At 44.0% G+C, this 17,391-nt stretch overlaps 1 protein-coding gene across 5 annotated transcripts in view; it reads left to right on the forward strand.

The window, feature by feature from the left end:
• The first annotated feature begins 314 nt into the window (after nucleotides 1-314).
• SH3RF1 (SH3 domain containing ring finger 1) overlaps nucleotides 315-17,391 on the forward strand; it is a 193,809-nt gene continuing 176,732 nt past the window's right edge. For 3 of the 5 annotated variants that reach the window (XM_017507546.2, XM_017507550.2, XM_017507551.1), the window contains exons 1-2: nucleotides 1,000-1,234; nucleotides 2,765-3,252. In XM_017507546.2, coding sequence (XP_017363035.1) covers nucleotides 2,860-3,252 — 393 coding nt within the window. In that variant the 5' untranslated portion in view covers nucleotides 1,000-1,234; nucleotides 2,765-2,859. Of the gene's footprint in view, nucleotides 526-999; nucleotides 1,235-1,825; nucleotides 2,221-2,764; nucleotides 3,253-17,391 lie in introns of those variants that run through there. The other 2 variants (XM_017507549.2, XM_017507547.2) reach the window with 2 other exon arrangements.

Below are 17,391 nucleotides of genomic sequence, written 5' to 3' on the forward strand. Positions count from 1 at the left end.
GATAACTTTTTGTAAATTGATGGTAAATGCAAATACAATAATGACAACTTTAGGTTGATGACAAAATTATAACTTGTTTCTTCTCTAAATCGAGTCTGAAAAACCTCCAGACCTATGGACAAGATGTTTTTCAAAACTCCACTTCGGTTTACAGGTGTGTGCCTGGGGCAACCAAAACAAAGATTGCAGCGATGATGATGGCAGCCGCCCAGGCTCAGATAAAAGAGGCGCCTCTCTCCGCGGGCTTCACGGTGGCAGCACCCCCCCCCAAACCGCCCCCAGGTCAGACTGAATCCCCCCCACTCAGGGCAGGGGTAACAGAGCCTCGAGGCTGGGCTGGAAGCCTCGGCCACCGTTTTCCCAGCCTGGGGCTTTGCGGTCCGCGGTCCTCCAGGCGCGCTCGGGTTTGTGTCCTGGAGTGGCTGACGGCTGGGTGCGGGCGGGTGGCCACGGCACTGTCCCTGTCGACTCATCGCGCCGCCCTCTGCCCTCAGGGGCAACAACACTTCGCTTCGACTCTACCAAGTAAGTGTCGGGGTGGGCGACCAGACGCCAAATGCCGCGGGATCGGTTCCCGCCAGGGCTGACCCGCCACCGCCGCCGCGGACCCAGCGTCTCCCGCGCCGCGACTCGCCCAGCCTGGGAGGAAGGGACCGTCCCGGGCGCGCAGCCCCGCCGGAGGGAGGAGGACACGGCGGGACCCTGCCCTGGGCTCTTCCTGCTTCCCTCAGCCGCCGCTCCCACCGCCTCCCCCTCCGGTGGCTCCATTTTCCAGGCGGTTCTCCTCAGGGAGCAGGCGTCCGTCCCTGAGCCTTCCCTACGTTGCCCCCTAGGGGCCCCGTTCCCGGCCTCCGGCTCTCGCAGCCCCCTCAGGCGACCGCCCCCATCCCGTCCCCAGCTCCGGCGCGGTCCGGGGCGCAGGTCACCTCAGCGCGGGAGGCCGGCGCGGTGGCGGGCGGCTCCGGGGGAAGGCGCGGTGAGCGGGGCCGCCCCCTTGCGCCCGGGGCGCCGGCTGCGGCCCGGCCTCCTCCTCCTCTTCCTCCGCCCTCCTCGGCTGGGAAAGTGGGAGGCGGCGGCGCGGTGTGCGCGCGCGAGGGGGGCGGCAGAGAGGACTCTCTCGGGGCCGCCGCGGCGTCAGAGACACTGCGAGCGCCGGGCCCGGCGGGGCCGCATCTGCATCAGCCGCCGCCGCCGCTGCGGGGCCGCGAACAAAGAGGAGGAGCCGAGGCGCGAGGTAGGGCGCGCGGCCGGCGCGGGGCTGGCGGGGACCCGGCGGACCCCTCGCCGCGGAGGAGGCGGCGGTCGCGGCGTCCCCTATCCCCGCCGTGGGCCGGTCTCTCTGTCCCCTCGCCCTCGGGTCCCCGCGGGCCGGGAATCGGGACCCGCGGAGCGGAGCAGCCCGCGGCCTCTGCCTTCTCCGGGCAGGAAGCTGCCAGGGCTCCGTGCCGCGGTCTCCCGGGGCGCAGCCCCGCACCCCGGCTTCCCGGATGGCGCTCTCTGGGGACGGTCACCTCCTCTCGGCGGGGCTGGAGGGCTGCTTCCCCGTGGCGCTCTGTGGGGCTGACTTTCGCAACTTAAGGCTGCGCATTTATTTTTAAGTCCTTGAAAACTTCCCGCAGTCGTGTGGGGGGGATTTGCGTCCCCGGCCTGACCTAAAGGGAGGCGGCGACGAGGGAGGCTGGAGGGTGAGATCCGCACGCCGGAACCCGCCGGGCGGCAGCCCCAGGAGGGGACCGACTCCTGCGGGTGACGCCGACACCTGGCCCCGGGGTGTGTCTGCGGCGAGCGGCCGCCGCGCCTCCCCGCGGGCTCGGGAGTACCTGTGCTCGACGCCGTGGGAGTAGGGGCGCAGCCCTGGGGCTCCCCGCTCCCACTTCGTCCAGAACAGCTGTTCCTGCTTGGAGCCAAATCTTTTTACCCCTTTCTCCTGGGCATTCACATTTACATTTATTTTGGCGGCGGGGGGAGAGCGGCGCAGTGAGCAGCTTTTTCCTGAATGGCCTCATTTTCATATGCCCACACTTTCCAGTCCAGCATTCCATCGTCGAATTCTTCTGGTGATAATTTTGCCAGATTTTCTGAATGGGATTAGGACAGGCCGTTGAGAAATGTGTTTCAGAGTTTGTCAACTACTGCCCTGAAGGGCGCTTTTCTATTTTAGCTGCTTTCAAGCAAATCTGTGTCTTTTAGAATCGTCCACCTTCAGCTCTTTTTGGTCGGGTAAGATTAAACAGTTCTATTTTTAAGACCAGCGAAGAAACATGTGTATTTAATATTGGGATCATTTACCGCGAGCGATCACATGAGGCATGATTTCTTAAACGCCAGTGGCTTAAAAAAGGGAATTTCGTCGGATTTAAAAGTAAATTCCAGGTGGAGGAAACTTTCAATGGCTTCTGTCAGCGTCTCTTGAGTTGAAGACTTTACTAAGGCAGCTGATATCACTTTCAGAGCTTAAGCAATGATGTTCTTTATTGCATTTCATACTTCCCTTTGCAGGAATTGTGTGTAATACTTGGTATCCGTTTTTGCCCAGTGAACCTCTAGATACCTTTAGGGGTTAATTTTGCATTGTTTAGAAAGCCTATTTTGTGTTCAGTTGTTGACTTTGGAGTTTAGGAACCCACATTCCAAAGCAAAGGTACACTATTCAGACAGGGAGTAGTGTGCTTTGGGTACTTTTTGGTTCTTGGTTCATTTGTGAACTTTTTCCCTAGATAACACTAATGTTCTCTTTTCCCCCCTCTTTTCCCCATGACTCTAGAGCAAATTCTGAAATGGATGTTACATGAATCATTTTAAGGGATGCACACGACTGTGAACATTTCTGAAGCTTTTTTCTCAGTAAAGTAGATAAAGATGGATGAATCAGCCTTGCTGGATCTTTTGGAGTGTCCTGTGTGTCTAGAGCGCCTTGATGCCTCTGCGAAGGTCTTGCCTTGCCAGCATACGTTTTGCAAGCGATGTTTGCTGGGGATCGTAGGTTCTCGAAATGAACTCAGATGTCCCGAGTGCAGGACTCTCGTTGGCTCGGGTGTCGAGGAGCTTCCCAGTAACATCTTGCTGGTCAGACTTCTGGATGGCATCAAGCAGAGGCCTTGGAAACCTGGTCCTGGTGGGGGAAGTGGGACCAGCTGCACAAATGCATTAAGGTCTCAGAGCAGCACTGTGGCTAATTGTAATTCAAAAGATCTGCAGAGCTCCCAGGGTGGACAGCAGTCTCGGGTGCAAGCCTGGAGCCCCCCAGTGAGGGTAAGTAGCCGCAGAGATAGTTTGGTGAATAAAGGTGATGATGTCCACATTTGTTGTTTATTCTTTAGGTTGGTGTTTTCTAAGTCAACTCATTGCTTAGGAAACCATACATACTGGAACAGATAGATTATACCTCTGAATCTTTTTGCGACCATCATGGAAGGAGATTGGATATAAATAATACATTTTATTGTTTGGAAAATTCTCTCTAGATGGTCTCTGTTCTTTTCAGATAAATTCTGGGAAACAAGTAACAATTAGTGAATGAAATCTAAACCAGCTATTGTCTTGTGCTCATTTTAAAATGGAAATTTGATATTGTTTTATCTTTTTGATGGAGCAGAGAGTCATAATTACATGTGTCTAGTACATATGTGTACGTGTTGTAAATATGTATGTGGGTAAATCATAAATAGGAAATCAAGCCTTAATTTTTATATTGCTTAGAGTCATTCTATTGTTTTTTTGAATACACAGCACAGAATTTACTCGTTGGTGTAATTCTTAACAAATCATGGCCACAGGTAGCAGAGTTTCGTTGCTGTAGCAACAAAATGTCACTTAGGACCACATGAAAACATCTAGCTTTATGTTGGGCTTTACAGTGAATGAAATGAAATATTTCCATCAGAATGATTTTTCTTGGGATTTGAGTTTGGGCTGAAATAATTGTAGATGAAGCTAAATTGTAGATGAAGCTAATTATTTGGACAGCTACCACAACTGTCACATAAAATTTCCGTATTTATTAGAAATACATGTATTAATAATCTACATTTATTAGAAATATAGGTATTTCTAATAAATTATGTGGCAGGTGATGGATTCCTGATAAAATGTGCTTTTCTAATTTTTGCAAAAATAAAAGGTAGTTGAGAGCATCAATAATTAAAACAACTCCATTTTTGTAAGAAGGAGGAATTGTAAATTATTGGCCAAACTGGTAAAATCTACTTTTAAAGAAAAATTAATCTGGATAAGAGTATTTTTTTCAGATGTTCTCAGTAAGCACTCAAAAGTGACTTCTTTGATTTAATATAGGAACTAGCCATTGGGATAGCATTAGATCCCATAATTCAGAGACGTGGATATCAGGCAGTTTTAACAGAATAGTCTTCCTACTTCTTTCTCAGGCTCATTTTTTGTAAATGATAGGAAGTATTTACATCACTTGATGTAAAGTATATAAACCATTTTAATCACTAGAAAACTTGATCACAACAAAACGGTTTCATCATTAAGGCTGTTAGGGTTTTTTTTGACATATTTATTTATTTAAAGATAGTGAGAACTTTTGGCTAGGGTGGTTTTCTTTCCTTATTTGGAGCCCACATGTTGTGAAACTGATGAGCTTACAGTGCTTTTCTTAGATTTCTTTTATTTTATGGAGTTTACTCATGCCTTGACTACTGTATTCTGAATATTTTAATCTCAGAACCAGTGATCAAGTTGATAATTTCTGAGACACCTGACCTAGGTCTGTTTAGCTTAATAAAGTGGTAGATTTACATCTTTGGAAAGGTTTAGTTTCCCTGTTAATTAGACTAGTGAAGGCATGGCTTCTGGCTGTGGGTAGGAATACTGTATCTTAGTTGTTGACACTTTGCCTTACCTGTTGTGAGGAATGCGTTGAATGTTTGATCACTGATAAAGAGGAATTTAAGGAGAGGCTCAAACACTCAATGTCCTCTGAAATTTAAGTTTTCTTGCTAACATGGAAATTGACTATGTAATGCTACCCAGGTGAATTCTCATTTATCTGAACTGCTAAAGCTCCCAAAATTGAGCTTCACTTTTCTTAGGTAAATTATTTGGAGATTTTGATCATGTCAGTATTATTTTTCTGGTTTATGTGATTTTCCTAATTTACTTCATGTTTCTTCTTTAGCATGAGAAAAATTACTTGCCAAAAAACTCAACTAAACTAGAGCCTTGTAACTGGGATAAAATAGTTGAAGTGGATGGAATGGGAAATATGTCTGTTACTTTGCTGGGGGTGGATGGAAGACAAAAACAAATAAACCTATTCAGTAGTCTGTGTTGATGCAATTGATGCAATACTTAGAAAAAGAACAGCCTGCTGGGCACAGTGGCTCACGCTTGTAATCCCAGCACTTTGGGAGACAGAGGCGGGCAGATCATGAGGTCAGGAGTTTGAGACCAGCCTGGTCAACATGGTGAAACCCCATCTCTAGTAAAAATACAAAAAATTAGCTGGGCATGGTGGCGCATGCTTGTAATCCCAGCTACTTGGGAGACTAAGGCAGGAGAATTGCTTGAACCCAGGAAGCGGAAGTTGTGGTGAGCGGAGATCGTGCCATTGCACTCCAGCCTGGGTGACAGAGCAAGACTCCGTTTTTGAAAACAAACAAACAAAAAAAAAACCAGCCCTTTTTCTAGTTTAAAATAGTTTTTTGAGTCAGGTGCTGTGGTACTCCCATCTGTAGGCCTACTTACTCCAGAGGCTGGGGCGGGAGGATCACTTGAGCCCAGTAGTTCAAGTTCAGCCTGGACAACATAGCTAGACCCCTCCCCGTGCCACCCCCTACCCTCTGACCTCTTTTTTTAAAAAAGTTTCTCAATAACAGTTACCTAGTACCTTTTGCTTTCAAGTATTCAGAACAGTCAGGGCCATACATATAGCTGAAACACCTGAAAGATAAATACATTTCTAGAAAAGACTCCTTTTAAAAGTGAGAAATCTGTAACATGAAGCCACATGGACATCATAAGGGACTTCTTTGGACACTTTCCTTAGGTGAGTGAGTGTAATAAATCCCAAATGTACATCCTCCTCCCTTAAGTGTTCTGACACAACCAAGCGGTACAGTGAGCCCGTTTCCATATGTTGTGCAAAGCTGAAAGTGATAACGTGGAATATTGCTTCAGTTTATTAGTTATGTTCTGTGTTCCGTTAGACTGTGACATGTGGCCTCCTCATGCATTTAGCCAAAGTATATTAAATGTTGTCAACAGATTTGAACATTTCCAATGTGTGACGCACATCTTATTCCCAAATTTTAGTGTTTCCTGCCTAATTTGAAGGAGAAAAGGAAAGAGCATGGGGTTGGAGTCACCACAGGAATCCGTCAGTTTTTTACCTCTAAATAAAGAATTCCTGTTGGTTTCAGGCCAAAGTCAAGCAGTGGAATCAGCCACAGGGAGAGGGCACTGCTGATACCTGCCAATGGCCTAAGAAATGTAGCTGCAGAAGTTAAAATACATATCGATATTTAGAAATTAGATAAGGAAAGCATGTTTTTAAAGTAGTTCCTATAGTATTTCAAACTAATAGTTAAGTTTCTGCTTTCTACATGCAGTTCCAATGATTCAAGGAATCATTAAGTAATGATATCTAAACAGACACATTCATAGATACTAAGTTCTCTTAATATTCTCTTAAGCTGGCTGGGTTTGGTGGCTCACGCCTGTAGTCCCAGCACTTTGGGAGGCCACGATGGGTGGCTCAGTTGAGGTCAGGAGTTCCAGAACACCCTGACCAACACAGAGAAACCCCGTCTCTACTTAAAATACAAAATTAACCAGGCTTGGTGGTGTGCGCCTATAATCTCAGCTACTCAGGAGGCTGAGGCAGGAGAATCACTTGAACCTGGGAGGTGGAGGTTACAGTGAGCCGAGATCGCACCATTGCACTCAGCCTGGTCAAAAAGAGCAAAACTGCGTCTCAAAAAAAAATTCTCTTAAGCTCTTTTATCTCTTAACATTAAGTTCTCTTAATATCTGTGCATGTGTCTGTTTAGACTTCATTACTTAATGATTTCATGATGCCTCTACTTCGCAGCAAATTTATTCATCCAAAAAATAGATCACATGAGACCCCCTGATTTATACTAATTTATACTTTATTTGTTGCTTTATGTAAGAAATATTTCTTAAGCACCCATTATGTGCCAGGCACCACACTAGCTGCTGGATAGGTAATGGTGGACAAATCAGATATAGAGTCTTAGCTTTTGCTTTTGAATGTGTGGTCCATTTTGTGGGAGAGACGCGTTAATAATAATAATGCAGGCATGTAATTAAGTATTCTGTGAGACAGAGCTGGGGAGAGGATAGGAGAAAGACCTGCATTTAGTTTGAGGGTGAATTGTGTGTGATCTTCACAAGCTTTCTGAGGAAGAGGCATCTGAGCTGAGATCTTAAGGGTGAAATGACATTAATTTGGGAATGGGGGCTGGGCAGGGGAAGGGCAGAGGGAAAGAATATTTCAAAGGCCCTGACTACACAGGAAGGGGCATGCCTTCTAGGAAGAACGGACAGGAGGTAAGTGTGAACGAAGCAAGCCACAGGGACGGTGTCAGATGAGGCCTCAAATTCGATCATGTAGAGGCATCAAGAACCACAACAAGGGCCATGTGGAGTGAAGGGCCAGATGGGTGGGATAGATAGTAAGTGCTTTGTGGTTGGGATAAGAAAGAGGAACCATTGGGACTGAGACGATTAGCAGGGCTTCAGAACAGATGCAGGATTGGAGCTTGTGTCAGAGAATGGAAAGACCAGGGAAGAAAGGTAGGGAATTCGAGATATGAGGGAACACAGATGAGATTTCTTTTACCCTGTAAATGCTGAGTCTGCTTTCATTTCTCCATAGCTACAGTCATACCTCCTTTGTCCCTCTTTCCCTGTTGCTGTTAGGGGCTGAATTACGCCCCCCCCACCCCCCACACATAGCTAGGTTGAAGTCCTAACTCCTAACACCTCAGAATGTGGCAATATTTGGGGATAGGGCCTTTAAAGAGGTTTTTAAGGTAAAATGAGGTCACATGCAGGGGCCCTAATCCGGTGTGGCTGGTGTTCTTATGAGAAGAGGAGATTAGGATGCAGATGCACAGGGAAGACCATGTGAAGACAGATGGAGAAGATGCCACTTACCAACCAAGGAGGGTTGCCTTCAAGGAAGCCAACCCCCCGACACCTTGATCTTGGACTTCCAGCCTCCAAAACTGTGAGGAAGTACATTGTTGTTGTTTAAGCCACCTAGTCCGTGCACTTGGATATGGTAGCCCTAGCCGACTTGTACTCTGACTGTAGATGTATTCCTAAAGGTCAGCCCGTCAAGTGGCCTCTCGGTCAACTGCCAGTCCCTTCAGTTCTGGTTTCCCCAGAAATTGGCAGCAGTCCAGCCTTCTGTCTTCTGTCGTGCAATGCCCTTGAGAAGTTGTTCAGCCTCTCCCCAGCCCTCTACTACCCAAATTGCCTGCTAATTTCATAAAATAGACTGGCGTGTTATAAAGAAGTTGAAGCTTATGTGACAGTATACCAGATACACAGAAAATTCTGGAGGAAATGAAGGAAATATTGAGAGGGGAGAACTACTATCTTATCTCTGACAAGTTGGATTGTTCTGGAGAGGGTGCTTTCCAGGACTGAGTAGTACCTAAGACATTACTCAAGGGGTAGATAATGATGGACAAACCTGATACATATCCTTACTTGATGCTTTCCAGGATTAAGTGGCATCCTAGTAAGGCATTCTAGGCTTTATTCCAAGGAAGGGCATTGGCAGAAAGAATTGAAGGAAGTAGTGGGAGAAAGTTAGGACAACTGAGTTGCTCCAGGTATGGTATGGAAAGCAGCTGCCAGCCGTGAGCTGTGCCTTGGGACATCTTTGACATCCGTCTATGAACAAGTACGTGTAGAGAGCTGCTTTCAGGCTCAGTTGTGTTCTATAATCTATAGTAACTCAGAGATGACATTAATGCTTGTTTCTGTTGAAAAGTTTACATTTAGGATAGGTAACACACACAAGAAACAACAAATAAGGCAGCAGGCGTGGGATAAGATATTGAATAAGTCTCTATGTATGATGGGGTTCTTGTTTGTAGTTTGTGGTCCTTGCATCCAAGTGCATGGTCAAAGAATACCAAGCGTGGACTAGAGTGGTTGAGACATGCTCACCTGGTGTTGGAAGGTCCAGTACAAGCACTGATTGACAGAGGAATTGATGTCTCCACGCAGATGGAGATGAGGATCTGTATTAACTCATACTGGACCCAAGCAAGACATTTAGCGTGGTGGTTTGGATGAGGGAAGTGTTTCTGTGTGTTTCAGAATGATTGAAATGGAAAAGGTGGGTTTTGTTTGTGTGTTTGTTTTGGCTAAACCGTGTTTGTTGCATTCTTGGCCTCTTATTTTATCCATCATTTCATCCTGGATCCTTACTCCAGGCTTCATGTCTGCCCCATCCCTGACCTTTACTTAATTCCTGGGCTAGGCTTAGTGGTAAGGCTCAGAGATGGGATCTTGGATGGGGTAGAAGGCATGTTTGGGAAAGGGAGTCTGTGGTGCATACTAATTGATAATTTTTAAAAACTATAATGATTCTTTTTTGCATCATATAAAGTGTCATGTAACCATAATCATGTAAACCATTACAGCTTTCTGGAGTCAAGTGTTATCATTTTATTTATTTATTTGAGATTGAGTCTCACTCCGTCACCCAGGCTGGAGTGCAATGGTGAGATCTTGGCTCACTGCAACCTCTGCCTCGCAGGTTCAAGTGATTCTCCCACCTCAGCCTCCCAAGTAGCTGGGATCACAGGTGCCTGCCACCATGCCCGGCTAATTTTTGTATTTTTGGTAGAGATGGGGTTTTGCCACATTGGCCAGTCTGGTCTCAAACTCCTGACCTCAAGTGATCCACCTGTCTTGGCCTCCCAAAGTGCTGGGATTATAGGCAAGTGAGCCGCCACACCTGGCCTAAGTGTTATCATTTTAAAAATGAAAAAGAAGGTAGATTTCAAAATGTATGTAAAACATTCTAGTTGTAAAAAAAAAAATTCAACAATATAGAAGAATGTTATTAAGTGTGTATATACTTACAGATCTTTTAATATACATTTATATGTATATGCATGTAGTTCTTGAGTTTTTGCAGAACTAGAATTTCATGCTCTGCATATTCAATGACTTGCTAATTCATTTAATGTATCTGTGAAATCTTTTCATACTTAAGCACATAAATCTACCCCAGTTTTTGCAAAACTCTCTATTGATGTATAATATACATATAGAAAAGTGTGCTAATTATATATACCACTCACTGAATTATAATGTTGCATTCTTTTTTAGTGATGGTAGTATTTTTCTTTCTGTTTTAAAAATGAAAAATGATACATGTTTATGGTAAGAAATGTCGTAGTAGAAGATGATGTAAAGGAGAAAATCAAGGCTTCCAATCTCTCTACCTCTCTCTTCCTAATCTCTAGGGGTAGCCACTCTCACAAGATTTTTTGTGTTTTCTTTCAGACAAAAAATTGAATAGAAATGGAATCACATTGTACATGCAATTCTGCAATTTGAGGTTTCTAATTTAATGATAAAACTTGGGTAGCTTCCATATATACTCACATTGATCTGTAAGAAGGTGTTATGCGTTCTTTTTTTTTTTGAGACGGTCTCACGCTTGCCCAGGTTGGATGCAGTTGCGTGTTCGTGTCTCACTGATGCGTTATTATTCTTATTTCATGGCTGTAGGAGGGCTGGCTGAAAGACTTTAAATAACTTGTCCAATTTCTGATCCCAAATGCTTCCTTCTTTTACTTGCAGTTTACTTAAGTGGCAGACATTTTCCCTGGGACCTCATGTTGCTTTTAGCAGGGGAATCTTTTCTCAGTTGCAACTGGCGGAGGTTATTCTTTCCTCACTATCCTTGCTTCCTGTTTTGTTTTGACAAAAAGAGGACAAATAAAGCTTCTTTACAGTGACAGTGGACCCAGAAAGCAGACTCTCCGTAGCTTGATGGGAAGAGTGTGGTTTGGGGAAAAGCATGGTTTGGGGGTCAGAAGTTGTGGCTTCTGGTTCCAACACTGCCATTGGCTGGCTGTGCGGCTTCTCTGAGCTTCATTTCTTCAGCTCAAGGATGTGGACCCATAGCGACCTATGCTTCATGCAGAGTGGTTGTGGGAATGGGGGTGGTGAGGAGGCCGAGCCTGGTTCATCTTTGACTTTTTAGAGCCCTTTGTAGTGTCTGGGCTACACATTCACAAGAGGTTTGTTGAATAAATGAGTGAATAAGTGAGTGTAGTGAATACCAATCTCTCTAGGGATCCTTAACTGTATATTGTCATTTCTATTTGGGATGATGAGAACCAAAGTTATTGAAAAGATGTGGAAATGATTAGAAAGCAGATGTAGTGTTTGGATGTAGAGCTGGAGACATGAACTCGGTTATTTTGGTCTCCTACGTGTGAAAAGGAGCCTGATGCAGGTCTCTTAGGCAACCCCGAGTCTCCTCCCCTCCCAGTTTCCTCCATTTATTATCACTATTGCCCCAGTCCTTATTTACTTATTTGCATTTCTCTTTCAGATGTCTGAAGGGAGAAAAGATTATTCTATTATTGCTGTCTGGGCAGGGAAAAGGAAAATCCAAAGGAAAGGGAGGAGAGAGATGAACTCTAGTTTTGCTTTAGCTGGGGGTCCCTCTTGTTCATGCAGTTCTTTGAAAAGTTCCGCCTCTGCCCTGGCTCCCTGGCTTAGCACCTCATCCCTGGCTTTTGCACCAGCTGCTGTGGAACCCATGTGAGTGTTAACTTCTCTTTCTTGCAGCACTTTGCACTGGCCTGGCCTGCAGCTGCGGTCTGTCCTTTCCAGGTGGCTAAAAGAGGCGCAGTTGGAGATGGTGGAACAGACAGGGTAGCAGGAAAGCAGGACTCCTGCCCTACTCCACTGCCTTCCGAAAACTGCTTCTCTAGGTTGTTTTCTCAAAGTGCTTTGTTTTGCCCCATAATTCGTCTCTGGTCTCAGAAAAGGAAAAGAATAAAATCAGAGGCTCACGAAAGGCATGTGGGTAGGGGCAGTATGTCAATTCAAGCGTCTGTTTTTCTGTTGCCTGTGGTCTTTTCTCAGCATTCCACAAACCCCCAGCTCTCCTTTGCACACCTCCATTCCTTAACTCACTCTGTTGGGAAGAATGCCTGCTTTTTTCCACTCTGGTTAGATACTCAGATACTCACTCCATTTATTAATCCCCTCTCTAGTCTATTGCTTAATGTGGTTTAAGCAAACCCAAGACAATATGTTAAAAAACTTTAAAATGTTAAGGTCAAAAGGCAAATGACTTTGTAATTCATGCTGTGGCAGAATGCTTCCTAACGATCCACAATACTGTAGCAACCTAGCACAAATATTCTAGTGAGATGTACTTGTGATAGAAATATTACACATAGCAACCTAGTGTGGATAGTGAGGAACTCAGATAGCAGGCAAGCCTCATTTACATAGCAACATAGTATAGTGAGGTGTACATATGATAGAAATATTATGCTCGGAGACTGCCTTGCTGGTAAGGCTCCCTCATTTAGAAACTTCAACTCCCTCACCCTCTCAGTTCTTTTATTGTAAAGAGTACATGTATATTCCGCTCTTTGAAAAACTTTAATTTTAGTTTCTTCTGAAGGTAGTAACCTAAAAAAGAAGAATTCAGAGCCCCAGGCACCCTTTTCATGGCTCTGCAATCCTTTGTCACGTATATGTCTGCCAATGCCTAGTCAAGAGGATGGTAGCAGTTGCTTCATGAATGGTGACATATGGGTGGCTGTAAACACAGCCATTTTAAAGATAGATGTGTGAGTGGGCTCTTTCGGGGTAGCTGGGAAGGGAATAGAGGTGCCATTTCAGATGGCTGACAGAGCAGTTAAATAGTAGATTATTTGCGTTGTGAAACATGAAAAAAGTGAGCAGTAGGAGGATGTGCAAATGAATTTTTAAGTTACATTAAATATAGTGCAGAAAAGCAAGGGCTGTCAATGTTGAACATTTTTCTGTTAGCCAAAGGAAATAAATTCCATAAGGATTAAGGAAATTATTGTTATTATTATTTTGCCAGAAAAAATCCTTTTGAAACACTGTATTTCACTGCTTATCAATTCAGGAATGAATGAACAGGAGTGAATTTTCATTATTTTAATATGTAATGAGTAGTCCTAGGCCATGAACATTATATAGAAAGGAAGCTAAAGTTAGCTAGAGGATGCTTCATATCTAGTTTTAATTTATGTGAGGTGCTCCCAAAATAACACAGTAGGAATGTAAGTAAGAGTGTCAGTGTGGGATACAAATATCCCTAGCATTTGTATAAGGTTCCTGGAACGTGAGCAGTAATGTTGAAGAGTTGAACATTAGATATTTCATAAGGAGATTCAGTTCTTGTAAAGCTAAAATATATTCTTACATTCCTAAGTATATAACTGCTTAGTTTTTAAAGATCCTTAAAAAACTTTAAAAGTTTTTTTAAAACATTAAACACATAGAATAAACATCATATAATAAAATTAAATTTCAAACCTTAAGTTTTCATTTGCCCACCTTATCCAAAGTGACATTTAGTTTACTAACCTCCATTATTTCCATTTTTTTCAAAATCTTTGGACAGCTTTTTCCTCATTATTAAACTTGTGTTTTATGCACAATCAGTGATGAATTATTTTTCATATGCTTTTTGCTTTGTCTGCCACAGTTGAAGTCTACAAGGCTATTTTTGCCATTTTTGGTAGACCTTATTATTGGTAGACCTTTCATTCCTGTCTTAACTGTACTAGTAGTAGCATTTTTATTTTCCTTTTTTCTACTCATTTTTGTAAAGCAAGTCTGAAATATTAAGAAGACACTGCTAGTATTAACACAGTTGTACAAAGCCTGTGATGCTGCTGAAGCTGAAGTGTTGGTAAAGGCCCCAAAGTGTGACAGCTTGAAATGTTTACATAGCAGATATTCCAAAAAAGTTCAAATCTGGCGGCAGAAAAGTATTGGGTCTCCATGTATCAAGCATGAAAATATATGATGTATGGAAGTTGAGAATCACCTATATGGAGGAAAGAATGAGGAGACCTGCTTTCTAGTCCTGGCTATATGGTTTTAGGCTGGTGTTTTCTATAGGACATAGTTTTCTCTTCTATAAAATGAAGATTTTCTGATATCTGATTTCTTTTTTAGCCCTGAAATTGAAAAAAAAATAATTACCCTAGCAAAAGCCAACTTTGATATTGAACATTTAGAACAAACTCAGATTGGCACCTGGATATCATCTTCGTGCATTGAGGTGACATGTGGCTCTCACATTTGCCCATTGACACCAGTAATCTGCCCTTAATGTCCTCTTAGAAGTTCACAATTAGCCTGCCACAACAGCCTTCAGATGAACTGTTAGATTTAGAAGTGAGGTAGAGCAGAAAAGCAAGGGCAGTTTAGAGAGCCCGACTTTGGATCAAGCTCTAAATGGGGCTGGTTTGCTTGATAGATCTGATCTGCCTAGAATTATCTACCTCTGTTCTGCCTGAATATTATCTTCATACAAAGTTGTCACACTGCTTAAAATTCTGACAATTAGAGACTGTCTTTGTATTAAAATGTCCTGCACTTTTAGAAGGGTATTTAGGGCTGGGCACAGTGGCTCACACCTGTAGTCCCAGCATTTTGGGAGATTGAGGTGGGCGGATCACCTGAGGTTGGGAGTTCAAGACCAGCCTGACCAATATGGAGAAACTTCATCTCTACTGAAAATACGAAATTAGCCCGGCGTGGTGGTGCATGCTTCTAATCCCAGCTACTCCAGAGGCTGAGGCAGGATAATTGCTTGAACCCAGGAGGTGGGGGTTGCGGTGAGCCAAAATTGCGCCATTGCACTTCAGCCTGGCAACAAGAGTGAAACTCCTTCTCAAAAAAAAAAAAAAAATAGGTATTTGCCTAACCATATTTCTTTTCCCTGTTTTTACTGACATGAGAACCTCTGCTTTGATGGACAGGGCATTTATGCTCCAAGAGCGGAAAGGCAGGTCACTGAGCCTCTTTGAGGTCAGCCACGCCTGGATGGGGAAACTGTGGTGAGGGGCTCACATAGAGTGACCATGTAGTTTATCCTCTACCCTGGGACATTTTTGAGAGTGAAAAGGATGTTGTCGATACTTTTGCAGAGTCAACAGGAATAAGTCAGGACAGTCTGGGCAAACAGGGCCATAAGGTTACCCCAGCTGAGGACAGTGTGAGTGAGCACAGGATATAGAAAATAGGATTCATTAAGCAAAGGGGAGATGCCACAGAATACAGAACTTTTCTGAAGTGTTTACGGGAAATGCAGAGGAATTAATTTCTTCCTCTGAACGTTCCTTTTTGTGTGCTCTGTGATTCCTGCTGGATGGAAAGTGTCTGGTAATAGAAAAAGTGAGAGATTTAGTATCAGGCAGAACTTCCTCTTTTCCTTGTTATCTGTGTTGCTTTTGGGCAGTTACTTCCCTAGCTAATTTCTTCATTTGTAGAGTGAAGAGCTGCTTTCCAAGTTTGTGAGGATTACATGAGATAAGGAATCTCAAATGCCCGAGACCTAGTACATGCTCAATAAACATTAGTATCTTCAGTTTTCTCTCTTTCTAGAAATTAGAAATTTTACACCATATCACCGTTATATTGTAAAATAAATTCTGAGGCAGGTGGATTGGCTCACATTTGTAATCCCAGTGCTTTGGGAGGTCAAAGTGGGAGGATAACTTGTGGCCAGGAGTTTGAGACCAGCCTGAACAACATAGTGGGCCCCCTCCTTCTAAAAAAATTAAAAAAAAAAATTAACTGGGCATTGTGGCATGCACTTGTAGTCCCAGCTCCTCAGGAGGCTGAGGCTGGAGGATCAGTTGATCCCAGGAGTTTGAGGCTACAGTGAGCTGTGATCTCGTTACTGCACTCCAGTCTGGGTGACCAAATGAGACCTTGTCTCTAAAACAAAGAAACAAAACAGGGGTGTGTATGTAGTCTGGTAATTTAATTAATCAACACTTATGTGTTAATACCATAGAAAATTTTGTTCTGTTTTCAACAGCTGGCTTAAACTTTAGATACCCAAGCTGTTCATAAATGACAGACCACAGAAGATAGTCTTGGTTTTACAGCTATAGTGTGACACTGGTTGAATCAGCTGCTCTGGGCCTCATCTGTAAAAGGAAATGGTGAGCAACATTATCTACAGTATCTCTTCCTGTTCTCTTATCCTGTGATAAGATATCCAGCCAGTGGAATGCATTATAGTGTGTTGGTCTGTGACTGTTTTCATTGTCCCTCTTTCCCTCCCTCTCTCCCTCCCTGCCTCTCTTCCCTTCTTCCTTCCTTCTCTGCCTTCCTCCCTGTGATTGGGGAAAGTAATACCTCAAATAATTTTTTTTAACAAATTTCAATTTAGTTATTTCTTTAGCATAATACTGAAGACTTAGACCCCTAAGACTTTCTATAAGGGAAACTAGATGTGCTTTGTAGTTTAGTCCTAATTTTTAAAAATTAAGGAGACCAGGCATAGTGGCTGACACTTATAGTCCTAAAACTTTGGGTGGCTGAGGTGGGAGGATTGCTTGAGCCCAGGAATTTGAGACCAGCCTGGGCAACACAGCAAAACCCCATCTTTACAAAAAACAAAAAAAAAATTAGCTGGGCATGGTGGCTTGTGCCTGCTGTCTCAGCAGCTTGAGAAGCTGAGGAGGGAGGAATGCTTGAATCTGGGAGGCTGAGACTGCAGTGAGCTATGATCGTGTCACTGCACTCTAGCCTAGGTGACAGAACGAGACTCTTGACTGAAAAAAAAAAAAAGTAATGTTAGGAAAGATTATTATGACCATTATCAAAACATGGATGATTTAATTCGCCGTTGGATGGATGGATCAATTGATCTATCTGGACTGTGCGTGTGTGTGTGTGTGTGTGTGTGTGTGTGTGTGTGTGTGTATGCATATGCACCAGTGTGTTGTGTTTTATTCCTTTGTAATTGTGATTTTTGCTTACGCTTACCAGCCTGGCCCACCCCTCCCCCCACTTCATACCATTAAGATTATATGGCTTAAGTAGTTATACTGGTCAGTTTTTTCATGTTTTGGTTATTTTTTAATCTCATATCTAGAGCAGCCGATTTAACTTTTAAAAAGTTGTGACATAGGGCCGGGCACGGTGGCTCAAGCCTGTGATCCCAGCACTTTGGGAGGCCGAGGCGGGTGGATCACGAGGTCAAGAGATCGAGACCATCCTGGTCAACATGATGAAACCCCGTCTCTACTAAAAATACAAAAATTAGCTGGGCATGGTGGCGCGTGCCTGTAATCCCAGCTACTCAGGAGGCTGAGGCAGGAGAATTGCCTGAACCCAGGAGGC

This window comes from Cebus imitator, unplaced genomic scaffold (assembly GCF_001604975.1).
Source record: "Cebus imitator isolate Cc_AM_T3 unplaced genomic scaffold, Cebus_imitator-1.0 Scaffold378, whole genome shotgun sequence".
In the NCBI taxonomy this organism is placed as follows: domain Eukaryota; kingdom Metazoa; phylum Chordata; class Mammalia; order Primates; family Cebidae; genus Cebus; species Cebus imitator.